Raw genomic sequence first — 27,690 nt, forward strand, 5'->3', positions numbered from 1 at the left:
GTGTGCAGGCGAGTTTGAACCACTCGACACAGCAATCTGGGTACAGATGTTCCTCGCGATTCCCTCTCCGCTCCGCATCGACAACCCTGGGGCCTGCACTTCGGTGTCACCCATAAGCACCCAACCATGATTTCCAGCTTATGGGGGCGGCTCCAGGTACCCGAAGAACATGGGCAACTCATATACGTGACGGCCGTCTTTAGAAGGGTACATGAATGAGAAGAGAGTACAGCGGTACTAACTGCCTATACTGTGATCTGTTGATTTGTTCCCCTACGGATGGTCGATGAGCCCTCCCATTTGTCCCCCATTCGGATGGTCGACGAGAATCTCCCTCCAAGACTTGTCCAAGCGAATGGTTCTTGAAGAGCATCGCACGTGGGGTTACGGAGAAAACGAGCTGGGACGACTAGTCAAAACAAGTGCAGGATGGATACATACTTCCTATTCTACTCGAGCGTTCTGTAGGGTGGGAGATCATAAGTGGACAAGAGAAATAGGCTTCAGTGGCCCGCGTTCTGTGCTCTCACGAGTCACACCGATTTTCCTATTCCGACCCCGACTGATAACTACATACATGCACATATGTCGGAGCCCCCTCGGTTTGCGGAAGGATCGTATCGTGGATGAACCTACCTACGATCGATCATTTTCACCGCGTCCTCCCCAGAGGAAAGGGGGAGGGGAGGGGAGGGTGGTTTCAGCTAGTGCAACCGGACGATTGGGACTTTTATAAACCCGCAGCAGCAGCGACCAGGCCAAACATGGAGAAAAAACAACGAGACGCGGCCCAACACGCGTACGACCGACGCTGGCCCGCCCGGTTCAAGTGGGGCGACGAGGCTTGGTGGTTCCGGGGCATCACGCTAATAACATAGAGGATTGTTTATGTATGCTAGTTAGCCCGGGTCAACTTAAGTTCGGATACGGCAGCGAGGGGAAGGGGCCGCAGAAATTCTCGAACCACCACCACCACCCGCGTTTTTGCGGGAAAAGAAACCGAATGTTTTTTTCTTCCCCCACAAGTCGCCAGCCGACGGTTCCGGGCCGATCATGGGCCGATGTTAGCACCGCCCGCTTCTTTTTCCTGGTTGGTCCCTGCATGATGGCGCGTGTCGATCAATGCCATAGCACACACACATGGCTGATGCGCCGGCGATGCTGATGCTTCAGGTGGAGGGAGGTGGGAGGTGGGAGGTGGGCACACGAGCACTGCATCGCACCGGCCAGTCGGAACTCGGTTGTTGCGAGGAAAACTCCGGAGTCCGGATCGCTGGGAAGGTCCTGGACTACCTAACTAACAGATACCTATGACATACTCTACTCCAGACAGCGTTGGGAACGCGTGGACCCTCTCTCTCTCTCGCCTACCATGAGGATATCCAACCAGCGGTGAGGACGCCGTTATGGCCCAGACGAAAAGACTCTGAGCCTCCTTCCCCGATACAACGATATGGCGACACCTAGGTACGGTATCTCGACGTGCTGAATACTCACCAAGATGACACAGATCCGATTCCAGATAACAATAACCACTGTCATGTCATGTCATCGTTACTATAGGATGTGGTCCGTGAAGCAAATTCGAATGCAGATGACGTGCTTAGGTTTATGCAGGTACGGCTTCCCACCATCGATGGGTATTTCAGACTTCATCTAGGATCGGAAGATCGAAACCCGAGCCACAACAGCTGTTCCTATGTACTCTATATATGTGTTTAAAACATCGGGAAAGAACCCCATCTACCTACCTACATTTCTGCCGAACTATTCTCACGGCTTCGCGTTTTCGTGAATCGTTACCATCCAAGTGCAAGTTGCAAGTGCACACTGGAAACCGAGATTTTGACCCTTCATTCCAGCTTCCAGGGCAGCTTCCAGCATACAGGGCAGTTTCCAGGGCACCGGCAGCGCCAGGACTGCCAGATGGGCTGGGCATTGAGTGTTGTCGACGTCGTGCATCACGCCGCCTCTGACGCTCCTGGCTTCAGCGAGATGGGAGTGGAATCATTGCCTGGATTTTATTGGCCAACCCCCTCTCCCCCACCCTTGAGAACTACCTACTGCGGGATAACGATTAGATCAGATCAGATCAGAGACATCCGCGCTGGGTGGGTACCGCACCGTACGATCGTGTAGTCTCCAAGTCTCCAAGTCTCCAACCCGTCTATGTATGTACCGGTATGTATGTGTGTATGTATGTGCCGGCATCGTCATAGATCATAGAACTGCCAGGCGTTTCCCGGTATTCCGGAACAGATAGATACGGTACCTATGCATACATCATGCCAACCACACTTGTGACTTGCAAGCTCGGGCCATTTCATTATGTATTTTTATCCACCCACATCACCATCGCCTGTTTTTCCGGCAAGCTAGGATGGGTAGGTAGGCTAGGTAATCGATCACACACCACAGCATAGCACGGCACGCGCATAACTACTCCAAGCTACGGAAGGAGATGGATACGGATATGTATTTCCAAGTGGATTTCGGGCTTGAGTGGGCACTGGGTACGGTAGAGTAGTCATGTGTACGTGTGAGGTAGGTAGTCGTGTGTACCAAGCCAGCGGTAACTACAGAACTACAGAAAATCGATGACCGAAAGTCTGAAAATCTGAAAGTCGAGACTCGAGACTCGAGTCCTGGAAGTTGAGGCTTGAGGCTTGAGGCTTGAGGGCCCCCACAAAGCTGGGCAGCTGGGCAGTTGGGCAGTTGGGCAGTTGGGCGAGATGCACAGGGATCACATAGATATCTCGGCATCTGCAGCGCAACGAAGAAAAAACTACCAGGGCCCACGAGGGTTTGTGGCAGACAGACAGATAGACTGGCGCATCGTGCATCGTCCCGGATCGTATCGGACTGTACCGATATCGGACTGTATCGTGTCGGACTGTATGTACTCTAGGTATTGTGCAGTGTGGAATCTAGATATCGTCATCGTCAAACTATCGATCCACCGTTGTTGTATTTGTTTTTGTTTTTGCACTTAGCTACACACTTGGCTACATAGCATAGCATCGTCATGTTCGTTTCGTTTCTCGTTTGGTTAAACTGCCGAGGATTGTTAGCCAGGACGGCAGGCCGGCTGGCAGGCTGACCGGTGGTGGGGCGGGCTCCCGGGGGAGGGGGGCAATACTAGGTGGGTATACTAGGTATGCTAAGAGCGTGAGCCTTGAGGTTTGGTCCCATTTCTTGAGGAACACACCTGTTACTCCATTAATGTTTTTACGTATATATGTACCTGGGAGCACGATTATATTACCCCGTACGACCCAGCTGATATGTGGTACGTACATTGCACCGGTATGAGGAATAAACCCAATATATATTTGTTCTGTTCCTCTGTCCAGTGTCCCTCTGTCCGTCTATCTGCGTGTGCCTGGCACCTGCCTGCCTGTCCCTGGGTGCGGACGACATGGAGTGCAGACGACATCACTCGATTCCAATTTCTGGCCGTGATCGATCTATAGTACTGGAGATTCCGTCCATGGCCATCTTGGTAGTAGCAGGGCAGCCCCACTCATTGGGAGAACAGCTGGGGTGGATCACTGGATCACTGGATCTTCCCGGCAGTGGCCGCCGATCAACGATCACCGGGCTGGGAGTCGGGCTGGGAATCGGGTTGGGAGTCGGGGATAGCAGTAGATATTAGATACCGGCGAGTCGCGGCTCGCGAGAGACGCAAGTTGCAGCGAGACCTGGATCCTGTGGTTTGTTTGTTTTGCTAGTTAGATATACGTCCCCAGTAGTTACATATGCGGATGTGTATTTATGGCCCAGAGACACGATCAAACCTAGGCATGTACATATGTAGTCTTTCATCATCGATCTTCCAAGGGTCCTAGGGCCCTAACTTAGGGTCCTTCTTCCCACCTGCTTTCTCCAGCAGTGCATACACAGCTAAATCTACTTACATTTCTAGTTTAAGGAGTTAACTATCGGCAACGGAAGGCCAGCCGAATTCTGCAGGTATCTACTAGGACTCTACATAGGAGTGCGTCTGTCTACGGATTGAACCCTTGGCAGCTAAATTGAATACCGGTCCTTAAACCTTTGTCCCATTTCTTTTTGTTTTATTCTAGTTTTTGTTTTGTTTTGTTTTACTCCAGATTGGCAGATTGTGGTCCAGACTTCCAGGGGCTTTATTCTATGCACCATCTATTTCGTTCCATTATTGAATAACTAAAACTGCTCCGTCAACCTTCACGGTTTTTCACGATCCATCGGTTTTTCTTATTCACTTGTTTCAACTTCCAAGTTTCAAATTTCGAATACACCTCCAGGTGACAGGTGACAGGTGGCAGGTGACAGGTCGTCGAGATCATTCCCTCGTCCCGGCAGCAACGTTTGATTCTTTCAGAGCTCCCGGGAGACTCTCCTTCCTATAGATATACATCTTAATTTTTTTCTCCGGGTTCCATCAAGTCTACTACCGGTAGTAATTAAATCTGGGCTGAACTTTGGGTCTGGGACACTCCGCGGTCCAGTATGTCGATGATCCACTGTCCAAGTGTATGTACTGGTACTAGTTATACACGACTTGCAACTTGCAAAGTCCTGGTAGGCGGATCAGATGTCATGTGACTTCGACTCCCGTTTCGGGGCTTAAATTCTCCACCGCTATATATCCGTACGGTGCCGATGAGGACTTTGTTCCTACTAGGTAGGTAGTACTCTAGATATCCGCGTTGCCGACCTCCCAATCGCCCTTGCCGATGATGCGTAGGCGGCGGAAGCCACTGCTACTATATAGGTATTTTACTCCACTTCACTAGATACCTACTATGCATACCTAGTGACTGGCCTTCGGTGCTCGACTTTCGACGGAGAGATCCGTAACCCGTTTCAGTGCGTATGTATTGTACAATCAGCCAGGAGGGAACAGCAGTGTTTCCGGAAGGTACCTACTCGAATAACTACTGCGGCACGTGTACTCCAGCATCTTTCAATGCAAATTTTAGCCTCCGAATGGGCTCCTGCGATGGTTCGACATCTGCTAATCGCCAATCTTCAATTGAGAATACATATCCACCAGAAACCTTACGGTCACCCCTTCCCTCGGGGAGAGACGTGGGTATGCATGAAAACAATTCTTACGGCAATAACCAAAACGGAAGGGGGGATACGTAGGTACATAGAGAAAACTCACGGAAGAGATTCTCGGTTGTGAGAGAGAGCGAGATCCAACAAAAACGTCACCCCTATATATTTATGCCTGTACTATAGGTAGTTAACCGGGTCCTTGCTGTGCCACTGCTTCAACCGAAGAAGCAACTCCCAGTGGTTGGTTAGAGTAGTTACCTAGTCAGTTACTCTGGTCATGCCTGCTCATTCCACCCAGTCGCTTGCCTGTGGCCCAGCGTCTGGCTTGCTGACAGCATGCGTCTGTCTGTCTGTTGGAGATCGATAACGTTGGAATGTATTCATGTATGCACTGGTACATACTCTTCATAGACGTGGCGATGGGCTGTGCGGAAGATTAGGTGGAAATGAAACTATGCGCGAAGATTTGATGTCAAAGCGTTGTGGAAAAGCAATGCTTCGAAATAAAATGGTGCCGGGGCTGAGCTGGGTGGTTATTTACTTGGTTAGCAGTGAAGTTGTATAAAAGTAGTTACGGGAGAGATGGCTTCCGCCAGTAGTTAGTTATGCAGAGTAGATTAGAGATCCACGAACAGGACTGCAGCTGGGAATTACCTGTACGGGATATCGTACTAATACTGGGAAATACGCAGCATAACTACAGCCAAACCTATAGGGTAAATGCACAGCACCACGGACCATCGTGTGGCGTATCAGGCATAAATAGTAAGAAGTACTTACATAGCCAGAGTAAAAGTCGTGTCCTGTTCGGGAATTAGTTAAGCGCAAAAACGCAACATAAGAGATCCACTGACTAAGTGGGGGTAACGGCACTCGACTCTACTCTCCTCCATTCATCTACGGTACTCTACTTGACTTTACTCTGCTCTACTCAGATAGCTATCGAGATCGTCCAACCTGAACACCTTCCAGCCTGATCAACCCTAGCCTTGCTCACCGTCCCCGAGGCCTCACCCATCACCTGATCCTCTGCCACCATGCATAACTACCAGGCGACAAACGTCATACGAAAGGTTCTCGCAGTACCTACTTCAGATGAGTTGGTCGGAAATTTACTGCTGGAAAGGGACAACGAAGAAGATCAGTCTTGCGTACATAGACTCTGAGCGCCCAAGCCGAGAATCCTTTCGAAGCCGGGGTTGAGTGACGTCGTTACGGTATCTACATGTACGAAGTAGGTACATACTCAGTTACAAGCAAGCGTAATGCGTGGCCTTCCGCAGAATTGTGCGGTCCGACCAACTACATACCTATCACGCAGATACCTTGGATGCACCGTACCGTATCGCGATACATATGTAGGAAGGTGGTCTTCGGCCGGAGGGTGCTGAGAGGTAGGTCTGCTGGGTGGGGGCGAGCGAGTCTCGCTCCGCAGAAATACCCAGGCATGAAGATACCTAGTCCAACAACATTCCATTCGAGATGCGTTTCCAAGGCCGATTGGGCAACGGTTCATCCCGGATCCCCAGCGTCAGCACGACGTGAACCTAATGGTGCGCCGGCATCTCAATATCGCGGATACCGACATACGGTGAGATGGGGCGAGATAACAGAGCTACTACTACTAGCAGTTACTCCAACCAGGTAGCTTCCAGCCACCGGAACACCTGCCAATCATCACTAACCACCACCACCATAGCTAACTACCCCACTCCCCTTCCATCGTCATCCTCATCATCCTCACCACCACCATCACCACCACCACCACCTCTGCATATCTGCATCTCTTCAGGTCCCGTTCGATACTCTATTCCTTGGAAAGTCAATCGTGTCTAACCACACCGCTCATGATCAATGCAAACCCCCGCTACCGAAACGAGCGTGCGAACCCGGAAGCGCTCCATCGACTTGCCGCAGCTATTCCCCGCGACGCATGTGTTCCTGCGCTGGCAGATGCATACGATCCGTATCTCTCTCTGTCTCTCCTGGATGGACGATGGGGGTAAGGGGGCACATGATTGATCTACATACATCCACCTCCAACCCCCCACCCCCAAGCGAAGCGACACTCACCGAACAGAGAAGGTGGATCATCTTCACAAGCCCGTCACCTACATATCTACGTACATGACGTACTCTACTCACATACGTACCCCAATAAGCTCTTCTCTCCCCGCACTTTTTGCCTACTAACCACGGCGTTCGTTACTCGCTTGGTCGGTCGGCCGCGGTTGGTGCGCCGCAATATATATTGCGCACCGCATGCCCAGGCACGAAGCTTCACACCGACCGACAGACTCGCCCTGCATGTGCGTCGTATGTGTGGGTGTGTGGGAAGTGGATGTGTGGGTGAGTCGATGGGTTTGGCTTGTGTATCTCCAGCCCTCTTCCATCCTCCCACGAGTCCCCCGGAGGAGGAGGAGGGAGCAGGAAGGAGGCCGAAGAGGAGGTGATTCCCAGCAGATCGTCATCAGGACAGATGCCAGGCACATACGTATCTACACAACTTAGCCGGAAAGAGTGGCAATACACAATACGAATAATCGTACGTGCCGCGATAACGCGTGAGGTGGGGGGTGGAGAAGGCGGTTAAGTTGGATGAAACATAAAAAGAATCGGACCCCCACCAACGGAGCAAACAGCGTTGGCACAGGCATACCATATAGTTATTGAACTTAATAATTGCACCACACGGCGCCTCTCGGGCAATTGGGCTCCGCGCTCCGGTCGTGTTCATGGCCGTCACTCGTCTGCCCGCCCGCCCTGTCCTGCCCGCCTCTTGCGTTATGCTCGCCAAAGAAATAGCGCCACTGGCTACCAAGGTACCGCAGTCACTGATACCTGGTAGAGTACCTGGTCCTTCGTCTCAAGCTGCCTCGAGTCTCGACTTTCAACCACTTGCCAACGTATTTTTAGACCAAAAGAAAAAGAAAACAAATCGCAGAAATCGCCTATGTATGAAATCAATCACCGGATCCCTGATTCTAGCATAGCGTTGAATCTTCCTCCCCTTTGCCGGTTATTTGGATCTCTTTTTTTTCCTTCTTTTTTTCCTTTTTGATTTTGATTTCCATTTCCATTTCGATCTTTGATCTGTTTACTTTTTTGCAATTCCTTGTCCAGCCGCGTTTCGAATCCCAACGGATTGGCAGGGCCGCACGTGCATAAAGGCAGGCTTTTTTTGTTTTGTTTCTTTAGCTTTGTTTCTTCTTTCTTGCTTGGTTTCGAGAAGTTCCGTCAACCTTGAATGATGTGTGCAGAGCAAAAGCAACTGATCCAGATATACTCCATTGCTCATATGTGTTGTACATAGCAGCTGGTGAGAGCCATGCGATGGCCGAAGCCTGAAGGAACGTTCAAGTTATGTGTTCTTTCGTTCTTTTCAACCACGTTTATGCAGGCTCCCGTACCTACCTGCTCCACGTATTGTAGGTACACAGAGTACCTACTTTACACATACCGGCGATCATCCCCCGTGCGTGCGCACTCGTAGAGTACTCTATCTACATAACTACGGGGCGGGACCGGACCGAGAATCCCTTCGTTCCCTTCCTGGCTCCCCTCTCCTCTCCTCACGTCAGCAATTGCATCAGAAAGCGAACGGGCACTTGTACATCCCGTATAAGTACTTAAGAACCTAGATAGGTAGACGATAGAGTGTTTCGTGCTGTCTTTGGTCCGGGTGGTACATAGCTGGTAACTACTGACTACCCAGTACGTATAGTACGGTAGGTACTGGCCGTTGGATGCGCTCCCTGTAAATCTGTACGGCGAAGTTGACAGGGAAGGAAGGGAACGGGTTGTCACGTCTTCTCACTCGTGCTCGAGCGAGGGCGAGAAGGCAATGGTGGAACACTACCTGGTCTAGTCCGCTCTGCACCGCTCCGGCGAATTCGGTCCATGGGGGGAGAGGGAGGGGATAATGGTCGCGGTGGATGCTCTATCTAGGAATCTCGACAGGCGCCCGGCTGGAAAAAAAAATCCAACCAGGGGGGGGGGGGTTATCTCTGGAATTGAGTGGTGGTGGCGGCGGGCCGCAAAGATCATCGTTTACTATCGACGGAGATCATGTCCGTACATAGTGATATAGGCAAGTACTTGCCTAGATATGCAATGAATGCCTGCTGGCGGCTTGCTTACTCACTCACTTGTTCACTCATACCCGGACTGGACTCGATGTCCTTATCTGCTGTGTAGCAGTGCGAGTCGGCTCCTCCGACGGTTTTTGCGGATGGATGGATGGGTGAAGAAATGGCTTGACGTATGTAGAGTACTCTAGTAGGGCACTAGCAAGTGAACGGTACGGAACGGTCAGGTTTCCGTAGGGGTGTGCAGCGTAACCCGGTGCAGTTACCCAAGTTTCCATAGTGGTTGCATGACGCATCACTCGACACGATGTTGTCACGCCCGAAAAGTGAGGCGAAAGCACGTACATACTAGCCGACGACCTAACTGCTGGATGGGTTGTACCGTCTCACCGACCTCACCATTGTACACTGCAGATTGTACGTAGACAGACAGAAGCTTGGCCGACCGACACTGCAGGCGGGGCCCAGACTCATCCTGCACCTCTCCTCCCTCGCACCCTACCTATATCAACTTGCAGGATATACCTCCTCAAGCCCTATACTATATAACCCTCAGTATGCAGGGCCTCGATCCCACTTCTCCGCCAAATCTTGATCTCGCCAAAAGCAAATCCGCGACCCAACAAGACACGCCCCCCCCCCCCCCCCCCCCCAGCTCGGCCTTCCGTTGAGAGAGCACGGCATACCAAGTAGGTACTCTACAGTGCCTGGCTGTGGTCAACGCACTCTATCGCGAACACGGTGGGCCCGGAGGCATGGAACCTTTTTTTTCCTTTCGGACTCCCTCCATCCCTCCCTTTACTCTACAGCTTCTCCGCGAAGGTGCCACAGCGTCGGGTGCTTTGCTAGTAGGCCGTCTCTGGATCTATGTATGTATCTATGATACATACGGGCGATAATACGGAGCAGGTGTATATAGAGTACGTGCGGTACGTAGATGGGTACTTATACCCCCCTCACCCCCTCACCCCCGTGAGCTGCGCGACAGACATGGAGACACCGAGACTCCACTTCCACCGCAGACAGGCAGGGTGGCACCGGATCCGCTGCTGTGCTACGCACGCACGCACGGAACAGGCACAGGCACGGCCCAGCCAGAACTCCACCAGAGGACACTTTGTTGTCGCTGTAGGTCCTTCCCTCCGATCTGGGTGGCCGGATCGATGTACAATACATACCTGCGGTGACGGGGTTTCGGGACGCTGGTGGGGGGAGGGGCGTGTGCTGCCCCAGCCTCGCGGCGGCGGCGGCGGAGGCGTCGTCGTCGGCTTCCGTTTTGGGCGGCGTGGATAGATGGATGGATTGTCCGATGCGGCGATGTTGGCGTCAACCCCCGACTGATCTGCGTGGTTCGGCCAACAGGGCTAGAACTCTCGGTGCGTCGGGCTGTACGGATTTGTGGCGAGCAGCTATTCGATCGAGCATGCTGAGAAGCGCTGGTGCTGTGGGACGGGGCTGGAAACTCATATGTACATACATACAATGTACATTCCTTGAGGTCATCTGACCAGTGACCACCCGTCTCCGTCCAGACCGCACGAAGCAAGGAATAGCCTCGAGTGATACCTTGGGATGTGGCCCTACCCGCTCACTCACTCAGAAACTGAAACCTGCTCCATGATATCCATTTTGGAATGTCCTTCGACGGGTAATCGTAGCTAAGCATCTTGTGTGGGAATTCTCTACGCTCGCCACGGTCCGGACGGGAGGAATGACTGCAATCTGGAATACCTACAACCTGTAACTAGCCTGCAGGACGATTCCTCCTCCTACACCACCACCACCACCACCACCACCCTAACTTCTATGAGTTATAACTTCCATGCATATATACAGCAGACACATCCGATCTATCCTATAGCCTCTACCTACCTAGTACCTAGGGCCCTATTGATGTCCGATATCCGATGTCAGGAACTGCACAGTGCACAGTGCAAACCTTCCCGCAGATTCACACGGATTCACAGAAGGCGGATGCTCACGGATTCAGTGTTCTATCATACATAGTCCAGTCCAGTCCGTCGGTCCAGTCCATCCGTCTCGAGCCTCGGACTGGACTGGACTGGACTGGACTGGACTGTATCTTAGCAGTCCGTCTGGGAGCGGTGTTGGGACGGACTACATATTTTTACGCAGTCCGTCTATGGGGCCGGAATGGACCAGATCTTGGCAGTCTGAACTGGACTGGACGGACTGGACGGACTGGACGGACTAAACGGACTACAGTCCGGACCAGACTATGTCGAACACTGCACGGATTCCTATTCCTATGTATCCTGGCTGAGGAGTAGTAACTACCTAGTCCGTCCGTCCGTCCGCCCGTCGGGACAGCCGGCCATATCTGGCCGGGGGCTTAGAAGGTTGTCGTCCACTTCCTCGTCCACACGCCGAGTGACCTACTAGTAGGGGGTCCTGGGACCAGGTGTCTTTATGGAGGAGGAGGACTACTCTACAGGCTGCAGAGAACGGGGAACCAGGGCGGCCGTCAGGATGTCGAGTGATACAATATGATCCTACCTACAGGCTACAGTAGTAACAATCTACAGCATTCACGCGGTTACGGTACTCGCGGTTGCTCGCCTCCAGTTACAAAGCCAAAAAGCCACAAAGCCAGTCCGTTTTCCAGACTTCCAGACTTCCAGAATTCCAATAGGGTACTCCACTCTCGAGGAATCGGTCATTACCTATAGTACTGTATGTATCTAGAGCCAGGAAGGGACGGATCAACCATGGAGAGATCATGAACCTGAACCTGAACCTTTAGCAGATGCTAGATACTAGATAATGCCTAGCAGTATTGGTATCTACTCATATCAACTCATATCAACTCATATCAACTCATATCATAGCACTCTACTCTACAACAGCCTACAGGCAATTTTTTCCGTTTCGTTGTTTCCCGTTCGACGGTGCGCGATCGAGGCAATGGCTTTCCCCTCACTGTTGTTACCGTATGTACAAGTACACCAACTCACCAACCCACCAAACAGCATACCATTCCCACACTCGCCCGCCATCCACCATCGCCGGCGGCGGCGGAAAGCTACTTAATGAAGCTCTCCATATCCTTCAGGCCCCTCTTGAAGCCGTGTTCAAACTACGCCGATTGTCAGTGTATACATCCCCACAGGTATCCCTATACTCGGGCTGGGGTTAGGGCCGGACTTACCTCCCACAGGAACTGACTTCCGAAACCCGCCGTTTCGGCCACATGTTCCCTGAGCCTCTTTCCCGACCATAGGTTGACGAAACCAATCGTGGCGCCCTTCCTCGCGGACTCCCAAAACGTCAGAGCATCCCAGAACCCGACATCGTATCCCGCCGCGAACCGGTAGTGCTCCATGTTCTGTCCGGGGGCGTTCTGGTTCCAGTACTCCGCGTGTTCCTCGATAGCGATAGTTCTGATTCTCGCCTGCTCGCGCTTCGCCTCCGCGGCGATCTCGGCGACTCGCTGCTCGGCCAGCGTGAGGCCGACGGGTGGGACGACGTTGCCCTTGCGGCTCTGCTCGACGAAGCCCCATTCGCCGCCGTCCATCCACGCCATCTTCGCGGTCCAGAAGAAGGCGCCGCCGTTGACCGGCTTCAGCGTTTGCTCCCAGCGCTGCGACTGCGCGATGCCGAATTGCCGCACGAGGTCGGGCCGTGCCTCCGCCGAGACTTTGGCCCACGACTCGCCGTCGAGCACGCAGCTGTACTCGCCGATCACAGTGCCCACTTCCTTGTCGTTGTAGCTGGCGATGTCGCTGCCTTCTTTGGCGATTGTCGCGATGATCTCCGCCGGCGAGCGGTTCTTGTTGTACGCGTCGAAGCAGTAGTATTTGTGGATGTCGATTACCAAGGGAGGAGAGATGAGCGGGTTGCTACGGCGGGCGTTGTTCTTGCCCACAGCGTACTGGGATGTCCGTCAGCATTCGGAAGGGTGAGAGGAGCGGGTGTGAAAACAAACATCGAGGGCAGGAACACTGTTCCACGCATCGCTGAGATAGACCGGCAATGTCGAGTCGATTGCCGCAATTGCACCGAGCGTACCATCGTACCAAGTCCACATTCCGCGATCACCAGCGCCAGTGATGGCCTCATTGACCAGCTGCAGTCCGATAACCCAGACCTTCATGATGGGATCCTGTGCGACGGCCCTCGAGATAGCCACCAGCACCTCTGTCGCGCGCTGCCGGAACCAATCATTCTCCCAGAACTCACTTTTTTTCGAATCTATTCCGGCCATGGCACAGGTGAGTATGTAGGTACTTATTCACCCCCGCTCCACACCAGGTAAGGGCGGCGACATACCAGTGCCGGAATGCTCATCCGTGTTTGCGCCACCGGGAAGCGCGTGCAGATCCAAGAGCACACCGATGCCGTGCTCGGCTGCCGCCTGCACGTACCGGCGCACCCACATCCACGCATTCTCGTACACGGCCGCATACGGCTCGAACGCGGTGCCACCGCAGTAGTGCGGGCCGAGCGTGAACCAGCCAATGGGCAGCCGGACGGAGGTGACCTTCGCTGTGTCCCGCAGGAACACCCAGTCGGCGGGTGTCATCGCGGAAGCCCAGTGCTGGTAGATACAAATCCCGAGTCAACGATGGACGGGGAGCGGGAGTGTAGCTGCTACTGACCTCTTCCCATTTGGCCCGTGCGGATTCTATTCCGTGGGCCTCCACCCATGCGCTCACGGCGGAGAGCTCGCTGCCGCCCTTTGCCGTGTCGAGGAACATTCCCGGGAACAGCCATCGCTCGAGCACAAACACGGAGCCAATGTTTGCGCCGTGATGAGTGCGGTACCGGTTGATTTCGGGGACTGTTGGTGGGCCCATGCGGGGCTGAACCTGTGCCTGAGCCTGAGCTTGAGCTTGAGGCGGAGGCGGTATGCTCGGCGGAGGTGGGGGGAACTGCGCATGTGGTGGCGAGGCTGTATGTAACTGTTGCTGTTGTGGCGGCGGAGGCGGTGGTGGCTGGTACTGGTTCTGCTGGGTTTGCTGTCCGAATTGTTGCTGTCCGAATTGTTGCTGCTGCTGAGCATGAGGCTGCTGCGCATGAGGTTGCTGAGCATGAGGCTGTTGGAACTGTTGCTGGTGCTGCTGTTGCTGCTGCGGCTGGGCAACTGGCTGGGGATGGTGGCCGCTGCTGGCGCCATGGTCATCGAAGGATATTCCGAGGCGCTCGTTGAGCTTGAACTTCTTATCCAACCTGTCAAAGTATTTCTTCATGAGGAGCGACGCAGTCCAGTCGGGAGTTCAATCGCGGGAGATGTCGCAGTGGGTGTTTGTATTTGTATGAATAAGTAGCCGTATCAAGGGTCTGCAAGAGGGAGGGGGGAAGGTGGGCGGAATGGATTGTGGTGACGATGCCGAGGGACATGACAATGCCACTGTGGGAGGCGGGGTGCATAAAGTACTCGCGTTCCATACAGTGCTCTAATACTAATGTGATGTGCATCAGAACGCTCATGCAGTGCAGGGGATTGACTTGGTATGCATACAGGCGGTTTGGCCGTTGTTGTTGCTTGCGGCCAAGTGTTTGGAGCAGCTGTTGGACGATCCGCAATGTTTCTGATTGGCGGCTGCATGGGCAAACACCCGGTGCCGATTTCCCAGAGTGGACGGTGGACAGTGGACGCTGCGGATAAATCGTGAGTGCTATTTACTAGTAGTACCGGTACCGAAGACAGTGGATTCTCCAGCTAAACCGTGCCGATAGACCCTGAGAGCTCCAGATAAATCTTACATAAGTATGATCATACCTGATGCCATTCCCGACGCCCACAGCGAGAAAGAAACGTATAGATATAGTACCGACACGAATGCAAGACTCCACAATTCCGCCATGTCTGCCTACTACAATCCAGTCATCGATAGCGTAGATACCGTGGTCCTGATCGAGATCTGTCGCATCCACCAACCCGTTCGTAACCGCCCGCACCTGCAAGGTGGTAAGTAAACCACCACCACCACCAGCTCCGCCAGCTCCCAACAATAAGTTCGCTAATTCTCCAACAGCTATCTGGATATCGATAATGGAGCTTTGCAACTGGCCTAGCGCGAGTCACACGGCAGCCACCGAGCCCAGCGCTGCACTGCTGCATTCTCGCCCGTTTCAAAATTCAACGCGATAACTAGAGTGCCGTACCTACCGTACCTCTACCTGTTCCAACACTCCAATTCCCCCGGGCCCGTAGAAAGCTCCCCACTGTCCACATCGCCTCACCCCCTCCCCTCCAACCCGCCCTCTCCAGCCGCCCGCCCAACATCAACTACAACAACAAAGCACAATGACCCTCCCCACGACGCCGCACCTCCGTCTCTCGCGCAGCCTCCGCCAGCTGCACCCAGAGAGCGTGACCTACCTGCCGCCGGCGCCGTTCGAGGTGTTCCAGCAGATCCCCGCCGACCACGAGCGTCCAGAGTCATGGACGCTGCTTGGGACGTATAAGATCGCTGCACAGTGCGGATGGCTCTCACACTCCAGGATCGATGACGACGGCGCGAATATCTTCCTGGTCGGTACCGAGACGTCGTCTACTGCGCTGGAACGGGTCGGGAGGGCGGGGGAAGGGCTGGGAGAGCAGCAGGAGCAGCAGGAGCAGCAGAACGAGCAGCCACAACACGAGCAACCTCAGCACGACCAAGCCCGTCTACAAACCCCCGAGGCCGAGAAGCCGGACCCGTTCGCCGCCGCTGCGGCCTCAGAGCGCCCCCCTTTGCCGCCTGCGGTAGATAGCGTCCCGGTACAGCTCCCGCCCACACCTCCCCCGGCGGACGACGACCTAACAATCTCGTACACGCACGTGCCACTGACCGAGCAAGCGATCAAATCTCTCGACGCGGACCGCCGACCCTCCCCGGCCGCCATCAAACTGGAGACCTCGGCCGTCTCGATCCCGCAGAACAAGAACAAGAACAAGCAAGAGAATGAGAGGGAATACGATCCCGAGATGCCGACGGCAGGCTCCTACGCCGACCTGTGCGTCTCCATGAGCGAGAGCCAGTACTCGAATATTTCCGCCAATGACGGGAAGAGCGACGATGAGAGTGATCGGTGGAGCGAGATCTCGACCGGCCCGGTGGATCGGCAGTGGACGGTTGTCTTCGAGGAGAAGGATGAGATGGTTTGATTTGGAAAAATGGTTGCTGCGAGTTCGTTCTTTACCTATCTTATCTTATCTTGGTTTGCGTTGCTTTTTGGCCCTTTTTGTCGCGGAGTCTCCTGTAATGTGTTTTGCCATTTCAAAGGTTGGTGAGTTAGTCGGTCGGTTGAGGTTGGGAATGGGTCCTGGGGGGTGGGAGTACACGGTTATTATTATTATCATGATCATGACTTGACGATTCGGTATACCTCTCGCTCTGTTGTGGTTCGCTATTCCTTACCTATCATACATAGGGACGATGGGGGTAGTTCATGCTTGCTTGCTTTGCTTGCTATTCATATGTTCCTATGGTAGGTATGCAAGCCACCCCGCGCCGTGACCAAATGTGGGCCCTCAACTGGCAACTGCCGAGCTCTCTCTCTATCGTACAATACATTCGTAGTTCGCCAGCGGCCATACAAGTCCGCCCGCCCCACCACATCACATCAGCAAACACTCCTCCTCAGAGCGTAAACACTTCAAGTTCAACTTCCCACGCCCCTCCCAATCGCGGTGCACACCGCCCTTCCTGTCGACAGCCCACTCACAGCGCTCATCGCCGACGCCGCCCACCTCGCGCACCCACAGCCTAACGACCACGACGCGGTCCTCAAACACGACCACGACCTGCTCGCTCCCCGCCGACATGCCGAGAATCTCTCCAGAACCGATCGCAATATCTCTGCACGTGGTAACCAGCTCCCAGCCCACATCCACATCCACATCCTCCCGGCCCCTCCCCCGGCCGCCCCTGCCGCCCGTCCACGGAATCCGCTCCAGCGGTAGCACGTTCAGCCTTCCCTCGGCGGGCGAGAAGGCGATGTACCCGGCGACGGTGCGGCCGTCGACGATTTGGCTCCAGACGGCGTAGCCGGCATTTGCGTCTCCGCGGCTTTGCGGGCGCCGGTACAGCGTGCAGCGGGGCTCATACGGCGCCACGGTCGCGATGCGCACCGCGCCGCTCTCGCGCTCTGTGAGGATATAGTAGCTATCCCATATATGCATTGCGTCCGTGACCTGCACCCCGCCCGCGCCCTCCCCACCTCCGCCCCCGCCAGTGTTTAGGTGCTTCGGCACCCATCGGCGCGCGCCGCGGAAGTGCTTGAACAGTAGTTCGGCGTCATCGTCGGACTGCTGGTCGGCCGCGCCGGCGGCCGCGCCGTCCTTCAGCCCGTTTATGCGGCGCCGCGCGAGCTCGTGCGAGTCCTCATTGCTCCAGGCGGCGCCGAGGAATGCGGAGTGTCCCTGTGCGCTTACAGAGAGCTGGCGGCCCGACATGCTGAAGGATAAGGGCGGTGAGAGGTTGATGCTCAGGCCTGGGGAGGTCAGGATCCATTCGTGCTTCCGCGGCTGGGATTTGGACTTGGAGGAAACGCTGGCTCGGGCTTTTTGTTTTTCGGAGTGGAGTGGGGCCGCCGCAGCTTCCGGCCGGAAGAACCGGCCCCGCCGCTCCGCGAGCGCGTGGCTCGGGTGCACCAGCACCAGCTCCGCACCCAGCACGGCCACCAGCGGCGTCGAGTTCCTTTCCGGCGTGATGGCGATAGCACAGGGGTCCTTCAATCCGGGAATTGTGATGCTATATGTATGCACTGGCATGAATTTCGGCGTGTCCCTCGCCAGGAGCTGATACATATGCACTCCCGTCTCGTCCAAGACCGCAAGAAACGCCTCACTCACGGCGAGCGCCACCGCGCGCGCGCGCAGCTTGAGCGTGGTCAGCAGCCGCACCGGCGTCCGGCGGGTGTCGAAGACGTGCACGCGCCTATTCTTGACCGCGTACGCCAGCAGGCTGGCGGAGACGGCGAAGCGCCGGGTGCGCAGCGGGACGGCGCACGCATCGCGCCATGTCGCCGCCGCGCAGCACAGGTCCGATACGTCGTAGGTCACGGTCGAGGAGAACTCGCCGAAGAGCGCTTGTCGCGCGTAGAGGGACAAAAGCTGCCGCACCGCCGAGATCGCGAGCTTGCGCGGGACCGTGGCGGGCCCGAAGCGGGAGCGCAGGACCGCCAGGTGCGGTTTTAGAAGCGCTTGGGAGACGTAGCCGGAGGAGAAGAGGAGGCGCCGGAAACGGCTGCAGACTACGGAGGCGGTGAAGAGGGAGGCCGTCGGTAGGTACTGCAGGATTCGTGCGATGAGGGCGTCGTTGAAGGTGAGGAGCGTGCGGGGAGCCATTGCTGCTGCCGCTGGGCGAAGAGATCGGAGGGAGAGTGGGGTAGGTGTGTATGTGTGCGGCGGCGGAGAGGTGTTTGTAACCAATTCCTTCGGGCCCGGCTGCACGATGAGCTGTGTGCTGTGTGCTGTGAGCTGTGTTTGTGCTGTGTTTGTTGTTAGCTGTATGTACGTACATAGGCTCAGGACTGAATGGGGACATACGGACGGATACCCACAGGCTATACGGTTGATCGTGGCGTTTGCAAATACCCGAATGGCGAATGGACAGGCAGACAGCAGAGCCCAGGCTCTACCTAGGCATGTAGAACAGGAAGTGACGGAATACCTATATGGACGAGGATTGGAAGTGGAAGTTGGATGTTGGAAGTCGGACGTGGGATGTGGAACGTGGAAACGTGGTGCACTCACTCTCCTACCTATCATACTACCTACCCCGATTGCATGTTCGATATATTGGACTCTACTCTACCTACTCTACTCTACGTTGTAGGTATGATGCCTTTATGATGACTGACTGTATGCAGGAACAGGAGCAAGGGAGCCACTGTTTTGAATTGATATTGATATTCAATTTCCTGGAATGGCGCTCTCCTCCGCCAGTTCCAGTTCCAGGCGCGGGGGGAGCTACCCGCTTCGAAAAGGCCAGAAGCGCATTAATTTCTGTTAATCAGGCAAAGCAAGGCAGTTCAAGGCAGTTGAGTCATCGGCTACTTTACAGTACTGAATACTTGTTAGCTACCGAAGTAGGTCAAAGCGACGAGGAAGCGGTGGCAGGGTGTGCTGATTAGTTAGGTAGAATACTTGACATGAGCCGATGCGGAGCTCAGCTCTTCAGCTCCCTCCAGCTCGGAGTAGAATTGAGTTGCTTGCTTGATTGATTGCCTCCCCCTCCCCTCTCCCACTCCCGCTTCCGCCATACATACCCTGCATTAATTCCAGGCGATCTGGATCCCCTGCAGACTATGTACAGTCGTTTCATCGCCGTCTGGATCCAGCCATCATACCTAGGCAATCGCTTGTTTCAATCACTTCAAAGTTCAATCACTGCGTCGGCTCGCGGCGGCGGGGATCGCCAGGCCCCCCGGATATATACTCCAGATTATTCCAAAAGCTGGGATGGTGGACGCCTTATGTTCCCTGGCAATCTCCCGAGGACATGTGTGAGCGGGGCCGGATAAGCACTGCTCCTGGGAACATATTAGATATGGTGACGTTGTGTTCTCGAATACTGAAATGAACTTTTTCGTTGTGTCTGCAATTGTTCCTGCCGTATCAACCATCGCCAAACAGTACCTTTCTCACTTCAGGCCAGAACTCCGCCAAATCCGATGGCCCCACTCGGGTATTTTCGATGTATGACACCTAGATCTCTGGGCCCCAGAACGTGGTACATAGAAGGTACTCGACAGGAAAACAATTCCCGATAATCTCTGCACTTGCCACTGTCCAATATCGCCCGATTCAACTAAGCTGCCGTACCTAAGTATGTAGGTATACCCACAGGACAGGCTATCTACTGTACGTAGGACAAGCAGTCCGTCCATCAGTAGGGCCGCTCAGGGTGAGTACATCGAGGCGGAGAAGACGTACGCTGCTTCGTCATTTTGCGCCACGAACGTAACTACCGGTATCCCATCGCACATCGCACATCCCCCCTCCCTTCCACGGGCCCATCACCACTTCTCTTCGGGATTCGCCCTAAACTCCTCATAGTCCTTGAGGACAAAGAACGATATCTCGGTCTCGTGTTCTGCCTCGCCGCTTGAGAATCAGTACACCACATTTCCCGCAACCACCTCCGCCACCACCTCCGCCGCCGCTGCGAGACAGGACAGGTCAGGACACCCACCGCAGCCATAGCTCGCCAGCGTCGCGCTGTCGTCGCGGAACATCAGCGTCTCCTCTTTGTCCTCCATGTTGATGATCAAGTTGTTGGTCTTGGTTCCGTGCGCCTTCGTGTACAGCTTGAGGGTATCTGCGCGTGCCGGCGGCGTCAGTGTTTGCAGTTTGCACCCCGAGTCGCGCGGAGGGGAGGGGGGTCGGGGGAGGAGCCGCGCATACCGGGCTGCAGAGTCTTGTAGGCCTTGAAACCGGGCTGGGTTTGCACATCTTTATGTGTAGGTAGCGTGAAACCGCGTCAGCATTCGCGTCATCGTCAGCGCCATCGGGGGCCGGAGGTCGGAGGTCGGAGGTCGGAGTGAGAGTCTGGTGGCCGCGCGCCGGGGGTGACGTACGGGTCTTGACCAGTTCCTTCAGCTCGCCCGCCGTGAGCGCGGTCAGGTCCAGGTGGTGCAGAATCACGTTCTTGTACGTCCGGTACGGGAAGTTCTTGATCACGCGGATCGTGAGCGTCGCATCGGTGACTTTTTGGGGGCCCGGGCAACGATCAGCTTGCTTGCTTGCGCTGAGGAACACGGGGATGGAACGGGGACGGGAACGGGGAACAGGGACGGACTTGGGCGGTCGTAGATACTTGTTTCGGCCATGTTGTTGTTGTTGGCGGGACTCGGGAGTTTGCGTCGGGTCGGTGGTTGGGCGGGAATGTGGATTCAAAGTTTGTTTGGCGGATGGAGGAGAACTTGGAAACTTTTAGAAACGTGCGCCGGCTGGGGATCGATGGCGGGGTATCTATTAGCAAATATGATGCGAAATTTGGGTTGGGTTGGGCTGGGTGGTCCGTGCCCGATTAAGACTTCGCTTGGACAATCGATGTGCTTTCACATGTCGTTCACCCTCCCACTCCGTTCCCCATACGAATCATTTCCATGTCGGGTCGGGAGACTTTGGTGAATGGGGCTGCAAATACTCAATTGAGGCCGCTTCTATGAACTCACTGCCCCGCAGAAAGACATTCGTACCACCAAGTGTCCACCGCAAAGCTGCCGTTCCGACGGGTCGTTCACCTTTTCAAGGGTCATACACACCCATTTACATGAACAATTGTTTTTGAGGATCTGGACAGAGGACCACAGGGACGGAATGCTTCTCGCTTGGTTGGTGCGGAGCACCGTTCATTTCCTACGATTAGCGGCGGGTGCCCATTGGACAATAACCTGCCCCACTTCCTCCACAACCTCCTTTCCGAACACTTCAATTTACGTATCGTATTTTGATTGGGAGTCTGGGAGATATCAAGCTGGAACCCAGGACAACTGCCTCCGACATGAGTTGCACAACACACTTCCGGACGTAATCTTCGACTGGGCCGCGGCAACTGCTGAGGACACGCTGCGGTTTGCTACACGCCGTCCTTCTGCTCGAGAGTGGGCTCCTCCAGCGACTACATATGGATCTGAGACATGCTACGACAACGTACCATACCTTAACTGCGAATAGCTACTACCGCGTAGGCACCTCATCTTTAGCCGTCAATTCTTTGTCAGGTTTGTGCGTGAGAATGTGCTTGTTCACGGCAGCCAGGATGGGGCCTCGTCAGAGAAAACTTCTCTTTGTTTTGCTGATCGCCCCGCATTCCCTTCGTTTCCGCTGGCTGCTCTGCGCTCATACGTAGCCCATTCTCCGACAATCAATGATCACTAAATTCTCCCGTTGACGTAGAGTGCCCGTCCTCAATCCCGGTCTCATGCATCCCCATGACTAGCCTCCTCGGTAGCCTGAAGCCCACCTTCCACCGAGCTCATCTTCCTCTTTCCTCCCTCCAACCAACCACTTCACCGCCCCTCGCAACAATTCTCCTCCACCTCAGCATCCGGCGAGCGACGACGACGACGGGCGAGCCGTACGAATGATTCTCCCGAAGTCCTCCATGAACCCCCGCAGTTCTCGAATCCGCACATCCCCCACCAAGAGAGCTCGCACTGAAGTGGTGCTCGCCATCTCTGCCGATGGTAGGGCACAAGCAAAGGCCACCGTTGTGTATCAGCAGCCGGCAGTTCATGCAACCGTAACGGCAATCGACGGCGACGATAATATTTCCAGTGGATACGACTCGTTCGAAGAAAGCGATTCCTCGTTCGATGGGGATGCTCCGAGGGGAATGGCGCCTGACGGGAGCGAATACCTCTCGTACCGCCGCCGGAGGTGCAGCAGCGCCGTCGGTTCCGACCAGATGTTCCACAGCAGCACAAACTTGGCGGCCAGTTTTGGAGCTCCCAGGACGCCCAAAAGAGCCCGTGGTGTACTGGCGAGAGTAAACGGAAGGAGGAACAGGGCGGAATCTGCGTCGACGACTCTTCCGACACCGCTAAAAAGCAGTCCACCGCCGTTGAACGGCCATATCAGAAGATCGCAATCTTTCGCTACCAACCCCACACCTCAACTGCCTCAATTCGAGGACCTGGATGAAGACGGATCGGAGGCAGAAACGGTGGTTGACGAGCCGATTGAGCTGCCCATGGACATTGGTGATGCGGACGGCGATGCTCTTACGGCACTGAAACGGTTACTGGCTCAGAGCCGTGCCGCCGGTGGTGGTGGTGGCGGTAAGTACCTTCCGCTAGCTCTAGTTGGTGGTCGTGCTAATGTGACTTAGCCGGATCTTCCCCCGCGATGTTACGATCGGCCCGCCCCAGAAACACGTTAAAGCGAACCTACGGCACGCTCAATCGCTCCGGCAAACCCGGATCTACCCACGACACCAGCTCGTCGTCTCCAATCATGTCCCGCACGACCGCCGTACCCACGCCCCGTCGGAAGTTCCGTCGACGCCCCCTCGCCGATGGCGGCTTCCACTACAGACATCACCTCGGAAACGCCTCGCCCACAACCGTTACAGACCCCGACTATGATTCCGACCGGGCGCTATCGGATGTGGACGGGGATGCCACCGGCGAGACGAGGTGTGTTTGCGGACGGCAGGACGACGGCGGGAAGACTATGGTGGAATGGTAACTGCCTACCTACTCCACTGGCCGCGACTGGATGCTCGGTGCTGACGGGGTTTACAGTGACTCCTGCAAATACTGGCTGCACCTGAAGTGTCTAGGCTACGGCAACCGCAGGACTCTGCCAAAGGTCTTCATCTGCACCTACTGCATCCATGTGAGGCCGCAGCCGAGACATCGGACTCGGTCGTGAGGTGAGGCGATGTTCGGACGAAACCACAACGAGCAACTGCATTCCCCCAAAAAACCAACACGATCTGGTCTCCCTTCCACGGTTGACCAACCCCTCACCCCCACTTACGATTTTTTGCAATATTTCCTCTCTACGATATCATGGAGTATACGGTGTACACAGCGAGCGTCTTATTTTTTTTTTTTTTTTTTTTTTGGGTATAGCATGAACTTACGACGTAACATGTACCTTTTGTTTTGCTGCGTTTGGAGCTTTGGATAGCAACTATAAGCATCGTTGGCGAAGGAAACAGGTTGCGGATTTCCAATAGGTACAAAATGGATTGGGTGGACTCTGGAGGAGTTTATCTCGGGATCTGCGGAGATGTGACGATTTTTGATTTTTGACCCTGCATGAAAGAAGGAAATTTGGTTGTATTCAGAGAAGAGAGAGAGAAGAGAGAGGAAATCAAACTTATTGTCGCATGCATTACGGCCTGTCTACCTACTCTAGAGCAGAGTCGACTACCTATGGCGACTGACTTGGCTCCATGAACTTGGCTCCATGAACTTTGAACTTTGAAGCACAGCTGAAGTGAGACCATCGGACAATGCGGTGCCGACTGCGAGTGATGGCGTGTGCTTGTGCGCACAGTAGTTGTGTGCCAAGTTGGAGGTGGGACGAGTGATACACTGTGGTTATGTTGAAGATTCGATTGCGATTGCGGTTGCGGTTGCGGTTGGCGAAACCGCTGCGGCGGTTATAGGTAGGACTAAGGACATCAAGCGGATCTACGAAGTGAGACTCGTGGGTTCTACATACATAGGTAGTCGGGAAATGATGGTGGTGGCGGTTGTGGTGGTGGTGGTGGTGGAATCCATGGACTGGACGGACTACTTTTACGCAGTCCGTCCAGAATCCAGATGGCCGACGAGAGCCGATCTAGGCAGTCCGGACCGGACTAAATATGTCGACAGTCGAACACTGGATCGGATCAGACGACCGAGGATGCTGGTACTGCGATATCCGCTGGTACATATATACGTATGCTCATCTGCTCGTTCCGAGTTTCAACTGTGCGGGAACTTCAATCTTGATGCATAACCGCTTCGTATTCATGAAAAACAAAACAAGAAAAGGGGTTGGTGATGTTCTCTCGGAGCCGAATACCGTAGTTACGCTCTGGACTTTGGACTCTGGAGGATGAAACGACTGGAAATGTTGAGCATCATTAAATTTCATGAACGTAAGTATGTGGATAGTAAATACTTTACGAGTATGCACAACCGATTATATATCTACCGCAGAATCCGACTCGTCCGGCTCCTTTCCCTTCCTCCTGTCGATGGAGGGGGAAAACATATGCCTTAGCTATTCCACGCAGACGGCGGAACGATCCGTGGATCAGGAGTCGATTTCGTTTTTGTCCGAGCCAGCCCCCCCCCCCCCCCCCCCCCCCATCTATTACGCACTGACTACCAAAGTACTCCTGTCTAAACATCCACGACCCTCTCCCTCGACGTCCCGGCCGTGTTATCGGGCTTCAGTTTCTTGAACTGTTCGACGCCTTCCAGCTCGTACGGATACGACTGGTCGTTCGCCCTGTACCTGGACCTGGACCTGGAGCTGCTGGTGGGGATGATGCTTGCCGGCAGCAGTCGTCTCAGGAACGGCCGGAGCGTCGGTATGCTGCAGCAGATGATGGCGATGTGCGTTTCAATATTGGACCAGAGGGCGATGGGGAGGGCGCGGTCTGCGGTTGTGTTAGCGGGGTGAGGGGGCGGGGGGAGGGACAGCCTGGACGGGGGACGGACAGGTTGGGTCTACGGTTATGTTCTCGCTGATCATTTTTGCGGCCACGCGGGCGTAGTAGAGGCGGACTATAGCAGAGATCCAGACCCTATTCCTCCAGTACGTTAGCGATGCAGCACTCGCCCGCCGGGGGTAGTAAACTCGGGGAGACGCACAACCCGCCAAACGCAAACACGATAAATAGCCCGACCTTCTGCGAGCGGGGCAAGCGCACGCTGTAGATAATCTGCAGCGGACTCAACCACACGACAAAGTCGGTAAAGATGTTGATGACGCCCATGACGAGCTGCAGCGTGCCGTACGAGATGCACCGCCCCGTGCGCACGTCTGCAGTTGGGTCCTTGGACTCCCAGAACAGGTACGGCTTCGTCTTGCAGATCAGCGCGTGCGAGAGGAAGGCTGCCAGCGTGAAACACGTGCTGAAGCCGAAGAGAAACCAGAACGCCTTGCGCAGCCGCGGCGTTGGCGCCAGCCGAATGAGTTGCAGGAGCAGCGAGGACCGCGAGAAGCCGAGGCTGAGAATGTATAGGATGTGGAGGGGGTAGCCGTACTGGAGGGAGGTTGTCAGTGCGCGAGAGGAATGGCGGAGGAGGGGGAGGGAAGTGCATACCTTCAGGATCATCTCGATGTTGGCGTATCCAACCATCCAGGCGTGCTGGCCGAGACCGTAGTGGGCGCTGGCGAACATTGTTCCCGTGAGGCCGAGAGCGAGTACCTGATGACACCGCCGTGAGCGAACGAACCATAGCGAGTGAGGTGGTATGTATGGGTATAAAAACTCACGGCGGCAATGATGACACAATAATCGTCCCAGCCGACGACCCTCAAGATCACGGCGCGTCCATAGAGGCGGAACAGGACGATCAGCGTCGCCACGGCGGACAGTATCCCCGCCGAGATGGTCAACTGCGGCGTAAGCGAGTCGGTCGGAAGTCCTTGGGCTGCGATGGTGGCGGCGTCGAGTATACCGCTTGGCGGTGCATCACGCGCATAGAAGCCTGTGAACATAGCTTTCTGGCCATGTAACGTCGTATCGAATGTTCTTCGCTGGGAGCGGATGGGGGGTGGGACCGCCCCCCGTACATATATTCCGCCGCTGCACTGGGTCGGAACGGAAAAGTGGGATTTTATCCACCCGCAAGAGTCCGCCTCACCGACCGACAATATGGGTCGGAGAAAGGAGCGGGAGTTGGAATCACCATCTCGTCGGTATGTAGGTACAAGGTCCCGCCCAGCGGAACGTCTGCGGTGGTAGATGGGTGCGCGGATTGCATAAGGAGTGTGGCCAAGAGCTATGAACCTGGTTCTCTTACTCTGTATGTCGCCCCCATACATGGCCCTCCCTCAGAGGAGGTTTTCTGGAGTTTAGTCCGAGATGCAGCTGCTTCCTCTGGTACATATCGTAGAAACCACCACACCGGTGCGAGGGGATCTGCCTGTCTACGTGCACTGGGCTACCCATAGGTTTGCAACACCAATGCGGGGGGATTTCATGTACTCCTTTGTCGCACCAGTCGACAAGCCTCGGTTTGGGGGCCAGGACGGGGAACGACGTAGTGATCCCCCAAGGATCCCCCTATGCATAATACATACATAAGTGCATATATGCCAGTGCTAGCCAGCATTGCGACCTCCTGGATTGAATCCATGGGGAGACGAACGCACATCTCCCGGGCGTTGGCAAGCTAAGAAAGCAAGACAGAGGGGCAAGTGTCCAGTGTCCACGGATTATATGCCAATTTGCAGGCAGGACGCACACATGTGCGGTGCAAAGGGCGGGACGAAGTTCCAACCATGGAGGTTGTGGCCGGTATATAAATTTTGCTATTGAGTGGTGGAATTCATGGTGTGATGGATGCCTATTGGCCGCATAAAACTACCTACATACTTCGAGACATCTCAGGATGGTTGCACCGGACCGATCCCGGTAATATCAGCTGGAGAGTACTATGTATTAGTAGTAGAGTGTGGTTGGTTTCCTAGGTTTCCTTCATCTGTGGCTAAAATCGACCAGAAGGCCTCGTATTTCCACGACAAGCTGGGGGCTAAAGCGAAAACCGCTCGAGCTGAGAGGGAAGAAATGTGGCGGCCTTGGACTCTTGGAGCCATCGGACCGTCCTACTCCCATCTGTAAACACCGCTAACTATATACCCAGAGGGGAGGTTTTGCGCTTAGGGAGGATCCGTCGAATAAGGTTCGTTAGCGGCAATTGCTAGCGTACCTAGGTCTCAATTGCAGATTTAGCCACCACATATCAGCTAAGGAGAGATGGAGTATGTAGCATACCGGTAACGTGTAGTGCACAGCTCCGTGATATGGAGTGGTACATATACAGTTCCCGGTGGACGTTGTGAATTTTTGTAGCTTTGTAGCTTTGTAGCTTTGTGGTGTGTGGCGCGTGGCTAAAGTGGCCCGTCGGCCATCAGCTC

At 54.8% G+C, this 27,690-nt stretch overlaps 6 protein-coding genes across 6 annotated transcripts; 2 read left to right on the forward strand and 4 right to left on the reverse strand.

Moving 5' to 3' along the window:
• Window positions 1-12,177: 12,177 nt before the first annotated feature.
• On the reverse strand, window positions 12,178-13,951 carry BZA05DRAFT_332419 (putative glucan 1,3-beta-glucosidase precursor; the record flags this gene model as incomplete). Its single annotated transcript, XM_051480648.1, has 5 exons — window positions 12,178-12,231; window positions 12,304-13,026; window positions 13,081-13,346; window positions 13,425-13,692; window positions 13,754-13,951. The coding sequence occupies 5 exons, from the start codon at window positions 13,949-13,951 to the stop codon at window positions 12,178-12,180; spliced, it is 1,509 nt and encodes a 502-aa protein (XP_051342972.1).
• A 1,127-nt stretch (window positions 13,952-15,078) lies between these two features.
• On the forward strand, window positions 15,079-16,526 carry BZA05DRAFT_386971 (uncharacterized protein). The gene has a single exon (XM_051482527.1). It carries the CDS (start codon window positions 15,406-15,408, stop codon window positions 16,246-16,248), a length of 843 nt encoding a protein of 280 aa, XP_051342973.1. The 5' UTR covers window positions 15,079-15,405; the 3' UTR covers window positions 16,249-16,526.
• Window positions 16,527-16,701: 175 nt separating this feature from the next.
• BZA05DRAFT_441636 (uncharacterized protein) lies at window positions 16,702-18,432 on the reverse strand (the record flags this gene model as incomplete). The annotated part of the gene is made up of 1 exon (XM_051486686.1): window positions 16,702-18,432. One exon carries the CDS (start codon window positions 18,430-18,432, stop codon window positions 16,702-16,704), a length of 1,731 nt encoding a protein of 576 aa, XP_051342974.1.
• Window positions 18,433-20,105: 1,673 nt separating this feature from the next.
• BZA05DRAFT_415715 (uncharacterized protein) lies at window positions 20,106-20,918 on the reverse strand (the record flags this gene model as incomplete). Its single annotated transcript, XM_051485332.1, has 5 exons — window positions 20,106-20,182; window positions 20,282-20,407; window positions 20,494-20,541; window positions 20,667-20,795; window positions 20,888-20,918. The coding sequence occupies 5 exons, from the start codon at window positions 20,916-20,918 to the stop codon at window positions 20,106-20,108; spliced, it is 411 nt and encodes a 136-aa protein (XP_051342975.1).
• Window positions 20,919-21,874: 956 nt separating this feature from the next.
• BZA05DRAFT_471134 (uncharacterized protein) lies at window positions 21,875-23,664 on the forward strand. The gene is made up of 3 exons (XM_051487944.1): window positions 21,875-22,874; window positions 22,925-23,279; window positions 23,340-23,664. Exons 1-3 carry the CDS (start codon window positions 22,178-22,180, stop codon window positions 23,467-23,469), a joined length of 1,182 nt encoding a protein of 393 aa, XP_051342976.1. The 5' UTR covers window positions 21,875-22,177; the 3' UTR covers window positions 23,470-23,664.
• A 1,247-nt stretch (window positions 23,665-24,911) lies between these two features.
• BZA05DRAFT_433680 (uncharacterized protein) lies at window positions 24,912-26,507 on the reverse strand. The gene is made up of 5 exons (XM_051486273.1): window positions 26,044-26,507; window positions 25,871-25,975; window positions 25,416-25,810; window positions 25,263-25,348; window positions 24,912-25,201 (listed from the first exon to the last, which is right to left on the reverse strand). The coding sequence occupies exons 1-5, from the start codon at window positions 26,266-26,268 to the stop codon at window positions 24,942-24,944; spliced, it is 1,071 nt and encodes a 356-aa protein (XP_051342977.1). The 5' UTR covers window positions 26,269-26,507; the 3' UTR covers window positions 24,912-24,941.
• Window positions 26,508-27,690: the final 1,183 nt, after the last annotated feature.

Source organism: Tricharina praecox (assembly GCF_024521635.1).
Source record: "Tricharina praecox strain CBS 144465 chromosome Unknown BZA05scaffold_3, whole genome shotgun sequence".
NCBI lineage: Eukaryota > Fungi > Ascomycota > Pezizomycetes > Pezizales > Pyronemataceae > Tricharina > Tricharina praecox.